The following is a 7,253-nucleotide window of genomic DNA, read 5'->3' as shown; positions in this document are numbered from 1 at the left end:
TTTACAGAGTACAGGTAGACAAGTCTGTAAAAACTCTATCTAACTCTAGTAAAGACTCCTATTTATAGGAGATGAAAAGCGTACAAAAAATATACTAAGGACTTAACACTAAAGCTTCGAATACATGTGCCTTAGTAAAATAGATTACATAGAATACGAAGGATACAAAACATATGAAGACCTATTACACTTCGACTAATTACAACAAAATCAGCCCTTACACAATTACCCATCCCCATTATCTTCTTTACTCTTAAGGTTTTATCCTAAGAATCAACTATCCTTCATTCATTCATTCCTAAGGATTAACCTAAGGGATTGGCACGAAGTCCATTGTTGCCAAAGTTTATCTATCAGGTACTAAGTCCGTAGTTACCAACATTTATCTCTCAGGTACTAAATCCATAGCTACCAGGCGCTAACTCCATAGTCACCAAGGTTCACTTAACAGGCGCTAACCCCATAGTCACCAAGGTTTACTCAACATGCACTAACTCCATAGTTACCAAGGTTTATACTACAGGTGCAAAATCCATAGTCACCAAGGTTTATACGATAGGCGCTAACTCCATAGTCACCAAGGTTTATACAATAGGCGCTAACTCCATAGTCACCAAGGCTTATACAATAGGACCTAACTCCATAGTCACCAAGGTTTATACAATATGCGCTATTTATACAATAGGCGCTAACTCCATAGTCACCAAGGCTTATACAATAGGCGCTAACTCCATAGTCACCAAGGCTTATACAATAGGCGCTAACTCCATAGTCACCAACTATCCCACCTACCCATGTTCTACCCAACATATTTGTAGATATAAAATACGTATATAGGTTAACTCATTTAACACCTATATAAAACCTTCGTTCCACACCCATCTCAAATAGACAAACAATATATAACACATAGCACGTATTTCATGGCAAACACTTCATATATATGTGTTAGAGGAAAGTAACTACATACTCACACAAAACGTACACTTAATACATTTGAACAATACTTGTATTAAAATCGTGTTTGTGAAAGGGACTATACACTCACACATATAAACAACAATATATATAATCACATAACACGTATTTCATAGAAAATACTTAATATTTATGTGTTAGAAGAAAGTAACTATACACCCATTTGATAAGAAGATTATCGGACAGTACTACGGCTCTTTAAGTAGTATTCCTTCGGTGAAACCGTGATCACTTCACACATCGGGCTTCTCGCGGGCAGAGCTTCGGCTCGGAAACTCTTTTCTTCTTGGGATCTTCGGACTTTGGGTATTGCTCCGGGTCTCGGGATGTTATCGGGGCTTCGGGGGGGGGGGGGGGGGGGGGGGGTTAAAATAGGGCTTAGAGAGTGTATCGGGAGTGAGAGAGCAAGAGAGGAGCAACCACATTCGGCTGACCCTCGATTTCTATTTATAGGGCCATTTTTCTGGGTTCACGTCGTGAGCCCGATCGTCACTGCGTTCGTCGTCAAGCCACTTGGGTCTGACAACTTCGGAAGGGTCAAATTTGCCTGCTCACGTCGTGAGCTCTAACACAGGCTTGGGTTTCGTGCCCCGAACTTCAGAAATCCATATCTTCCGCATACTAGATCCGTTTTTGACATTATTTATATGCACGCGTAGGTGAGATTATGCTCTACAACTTTCGTTTAGACTCCGTTGGCTAATTTTGACTTTATTTTTAATATATTATTTTTAGTAGGCCGGGACATGAAAACCCCGTTCGAAATATATAACTCCTTCATCTGAGCTCCGTTTTCGTCTGTCTTTTTATCATTACACTACTATTAATGATACATTCAGTTCTCGTTTAGGTTGTTTCAGCTAAAAGCCACTCGATCTCAAATCGAGTATTCGGGCTGCATACCACTAAGCTAAAACTTCGGAAAATCATAACATCCTCATATGAAGTCAGATTTGGGCGTTCTTTTTACGAACGCTCTAGGTTTAACATACTCTACGACTTTCGTTTTGATCACTAAGTCTAGATATCGCTCTATCTTATATTCATAATTTACGCTGCGCTGTGTCTTGCCGGTTCTGTCGCGAAACTTCGACAGGTCATAACTTCTTCGTTATAACTCGGATTCGGTGTTCTTTATATGTATGGAATCCTTGTAAGATATACTACAAGTTATTTAAGATTACTCATTCTATATAATCTTCCATAAAAAAGTCATTTTTAACGTTTATTGTCTTTAAATTGACTAGCCCGGATCTGCGGGTGTTACATTAATCATATACGATTGATGTAGTAAATAATGAATAATGGTGTATGTGACCAAATGGTTTACACTGTTTATTAAGCGTTGATAATCATTATTGGTTGTGTTTAACAAACATATATATACTTTGGTATTAAGTTGTAATTGTTACATACATTGATGATTAAGCAATTATTTTGGATATATATGATAATCATGGGAACTCTTGGTAATCATATATGAAGGAAATATTTCAACCTAGTTGTACATATTTTCAAATGATTAAATACTTCAAATTTGATTACTGTTAAACATATTTTGATTATGATCAAAATTTTGTTTAGTTCATGAATACGGAATTAATCTAAATTTATATTATGTCTCCTTATTGGTTTTGTTGTCTAAAAATACAGGTACAAATGGATCTGATTCTGAAGAGGAATCATTCAATTGTAATGTTGTTGACTCGCCAGGTGGGAAAACCAAGTTATGGAAACCTACTGTTCCTGAAGAATTTATGCCAGATATAGATGCTACTTATCAATCATTAGAGGAGGCGGTTGAAATGTATAAATTATATACATATAAAGCAGGTTTTGGTGTCATGTTAAATACAGTAACGAGATTTGGTGACAAAACCATTAAAAAAAGGTATGTAGTGTGCAAAAAAAGGGTAAAATACCTAACATATCAACTGACACTTTGGATCCTAAGGGAACTGGAAGGAATAAACGAAACTCAAACTTTAGAATCACGGACTGCAAGGAATTGACAAAGTTTGAACGACTACATATGGGAACTAATGCTTGGAAAATATATTAGTTCGAAGAGAAGCACAACCAAGCCCTAGAGACTAAAGAAGAAAGACGGTATTCCAAACGCGCACGGCGACTTAGTTATAAAGACAAGGAGTTTATAGTGCGTTCCTCAACATCTAACATTGGTGCAACAAAGGCACATAAGTTACAAGCTAGTTTGCAAGGAGGTTATGAAAACGTTGGCCCTGAAGTAATTGATTATAAAATTTTTAGAATGAAGATGGGAAACATTATAGGTGACAAGGATGCACAACTGGTTGTTGACAAAATGAACATGAGGAAAGACGAGTTACCAAACTATTTGAGTATAAATGTGTTCATAGTGTGCAAAACACAATGTTTTGGGTGGATGAAACTGATAAGTTATATTACAAGGAGTTTGGAGATGTGATATCATTTGATGCTACATTCCGATAAAATAAGTATGATCTTATAGTTTTATATTTTTTACTTTAAATATGAATATTGTTGTTTTCTTGAGTTTATAATAACTGTTGAATTTGTTTTTAATTAACTTTTTAATACGGGTATGGAATGATTTTTGTGTCATTAACAGCCATTGATAACCACAAACGTTCAATAAACATTGGAGCAGGTTTGTTAAGCAACGAGTCAATAGAATCTTATCGTTGGTTGCTTGAAGCTTTTTTCAAAGCACATGGAAAAAACCCCTCAATTAGTGTTAAAAGACCAAGATCTAGTGATTCTACAGGAGGTAGAAGCAATATTTCCTAATTCTAATCATTGATTATGTATGTGGCACATTATCAAAAAAAAAAACTACAAGCTAAGGTGTGTATATTTTATTCATAGTTAACACATTATATGTTTTATTCAACAATGATTTCAACAGTTTATGTTTTCTCAAAAATGATTAGCACAGATCCTGTTTATTCATAGATATCTTATCAACTTGTTATGTTTTATTCTTTTTTTAGGTTTCAGCGAATTTTCTGAAAAACACTGATTTTCGAAAGAGTTTTACTAAGCTTGTTTGGAATGTATATATAGAGCCAAAAGTCTTTGAATCAAGGTGGAAACTTCTTATGAGAAAATTCAAACTACAAGACAAAAGATGGTTCAAAGACATGTACAAGGATCGAAAGCTTTGGATTCCAGCCTTTTTTAAAGACATGCCACTGCATGGTCTGATGAAAACTACTTCAAGGTCTGAAAGGGTAAACTCATTTTTTAATAAATACTCTAACTCAGGTAATTTTCTTATTTATTTCATGATGAACTACGACACCGCAATTGGAAAGCGACGAAATGGTCAACAGAGACTAGAACATGATACAACAAATGCAAAGCATGAAATGACGCTTCCAACTGGATTACTAGAATATGCAGCTACGGTTTACACTAAAACCGTTTTCTATGAGGTCAAAAAGGAAATATTTAAAGCAGCCTGGTACTATTCTATTGACAGCGTTGAAATGATTGATGGGTGGCCAGTTGTTAAGATTACACAAACGGATAAGAGCAAACAGTTGAAGATAAAATGCAAGGTATTATTCATATTTGACACCATATTCATTGATGATTACATAGGTATATAATATTATTTGAATTTAAATAAATAGTAATTATTTAAATTTTATGTAATAACCACCAACTAATATGTCAATTCAACCACTTACTGACATATATTATTTTTCATCTACAATGTAGGTTGAACTAAAATTGCCTGAAAAAGAAGTTAAATGTTCATGCAATCATTTTATACGTACTGCCATTTTGTGTCGATATATTTTGCTGTCTTGAAAAATAACCATATTGAAGAGATTCCAGAGCAGTATATTCTCAGAAGATGGAGAAGGGATGCAATTTCAAGCCATTTGCTTGCCATGAAACATGTTGCCATGGAAACAGAAGATGACACCTTTAAACTTCTAACAGAGGCTTACAGTAATATTGAATACTGCTTGGATCATTTCAAAAGAAATAAGGAGAAATTGTTGGCTTTTGTTGAGAACACGTGTAAGTTGAAGCATGCAGCAATGGAATTTGGTTGTTCAAACCAATCATCATCTGATAATGATGAAGAAGAAATTATTCGGATGCTAGGAATACGAAACATTCCTGAAGAAATAAATATACATCCACCTTCATCAATGCGTACCAAAGGGAGTGGAACTAAGAAAAGAATGGTTAGTGCCATTGAGAAAGCTGTTGCAACTGCAAAGAAAAAAACTAGAATTTGCACAGGTTGCAATCAATATGTTAACCATAATTGGAGGACTTGCAAAGTCAGACTTGCACGAGAGTCAAAACAACCTTAAAATGGCCCATAGATTTGCCCAATTTCTTTTCTTTTTTCTATTATATTTATGAATAAGAAGATGTTTCTATGATTCATTATGTTATTTTAAAACACTTTTATATCATTTATTGACTTATTTCTATGATTCATTATGTTATTTTAAATTACTCTTATATTCAATAATGAATACTATTAAGAATACATCAATGAATCATAACAGATTAATGCTATGAAAATTGTGAAATACTCTGTTATTATTTCTATGCTTTTCTTTTTTCTATTAGATTTATGAATAAGAAGATGTTTCTATGATTCATTATGTTATTTTAAAACACTTTTATATCATTTATTGACTTATTTCTATGATTCATTATGTTATTTTAAAACAATATTATATTCAATAATGAATACTATTAAAAATACATCAATGAATCATAACAAATTAATGTTATGAAAATTGTGAAATACTCCGTTATTATTTCTATGTTTTTCTTTTTTCTATTAGATTTATGAATAAAAAGATGTTTCTATAATTCATTATGTTATTCTGAATCACTTTTATATCATTTATTGACTTATTTCTATGATTCATTATGTTATTTTAAAACACTCTTATATTCAATAATGAATACTATTAAAAATGCATCAATGAATCATAACAGATTAATGCTATGAAAATTGTAAAATACTCTGTTATTATGTCAAATCAGTTTTGGTTTATAATAGATTGATTTTTTCCATTCGGAAAAATATAATATTAACATCAATCATTGTAGACTATTGATATAGTCATTTCAATTATAAAAAGATTTTATTGTATTTAGTTACTAGTATATCATAATAACAAATGTTTGTTAGTAAGAATCATAACTGAATAAATATTATAATCACAAATGAATAACATTATTCAAAATACTTTAGAATAACACATCATAAACTAACAGTAATCTTTGCATGATATCAATCATGTTAATCATAATGGTCTTACATAACATATTTTTTATTTAATTATTCATAAATTAATGTAAATTTATAATTATAAATAAAAAGTTGAAAATATTACTTATCATTCCATTACTAAATTAGCAAACCAAAAGGAACCATTGTACGTTCTACAAGCAAAGTTAATATTCTTAACATACGAAACCATTGTTTTTGAAGATATCCAAAAGAAACCATCAAAGTCATTACTAAAGTAATATCTTGAACATAATTAACTAAAATCATCCAATCTTGTGTGAATTTGTTCCTTTGTAATACTCAACAGTTTAGAGCGTTGTCTTGCAGGAATCTTGTGGAATTTATCAACCTTTTGAAGCACATAATCCTTATGCACATTATATTCACGAGTGATGATTTTGTATAAATATTTTGTCCTCAACTTAGCAAGTTGATCATCTTGTGCAGGAGACTCGTTCTTGAACCCAACTTTAAACTCATTCATACTTCCACCCATATATGTTTCCATGTGACGCATTGTAAACACACCACAATCAATGTGGTTGTTTATTGTTCTCCAAGGCATTTCCAGTCTATGTGGCATCACATGTGAAAACATCTCAGTTTTTAGATGATTCTGAGATTTGAAGTAATCAAGTATGTACATTTTCTGAAAATGTAAAAAAATTGTCAACATATATGAAATGTTATTTACTAATTAATGTAACTTTTAGTGATCACTTATGATGATTTGGGGCAATTGACCATATCTCACATCAATATGATCATCAACTTTGCTGTTGTCAATGATTACAAAGTCTAGGTGTTGTAGATTGATCACAAAAAGGAAAATGTGGAAGGAACGGACAACCGGTAGGAAAAGCTGTAAAATGTATTCATTTAATTTTATATTTATATGTGATTATTAATAAATAAACAAAAAAAACATGTTCAGATATGTATCTTACCAATCCAACATAATGTAAGGTTGAGTCCATATCTTCAATAGAAAGCA

At 32.3% G+C, this 7,253-nt stretch overlaps 1 protein-coding gene across 1 annotated transcript; it reads left to right on the top strand.

The window, feature by feature from the left end:
- The first annotated feature begins 2,434 nt into the window (after positions 1-2,434).
- On the top strand, positions 2,435-5,318 carry LOC111899202 (protein FAR1-RELATED SEQUENCE 5-like). The gene is made up of 8 exons (XM_023895072.1): positions 2,435-2,447; positions 2,632-2,869; positions 3,250-3,341; positions 3,593-3,751; positions 3,890-3,924; positions 3,975-4,544; positions 4,708-4,762; positions 4,819-5,318. The coding sequence occupies exons 1-8, from the start codon at positions 2,435-2,437 to the stop codon at positions 5,316-5,318; spliced, it is 1,662 nt and encodes a 553-aa protein (XP_023750840.1).
- Positions 5,319-7,253: the final 1,935 nt, after the last annotated feature.

Source organism: Lactuca sativa, chromosome 8 (genome assembly GCF_002870075.4).
Source record: "Lactuca sativa cultivar Salinas chromosome 8, Lsat_Salinas_v11, whole genome shotgun sequence".
NCBI classification, from domain to species: Eukaryota; Viridiplantae; Streptophyta; class Magnoliopsida; order Asterales; family Asteraceae; genus Lactuca; species Lactuca sativa.
The sequence above is the reverse complement of the archived record's forward strand: the minus strand, read 5'-3'. Positions and strand labels throughout refer to the sequence as shown.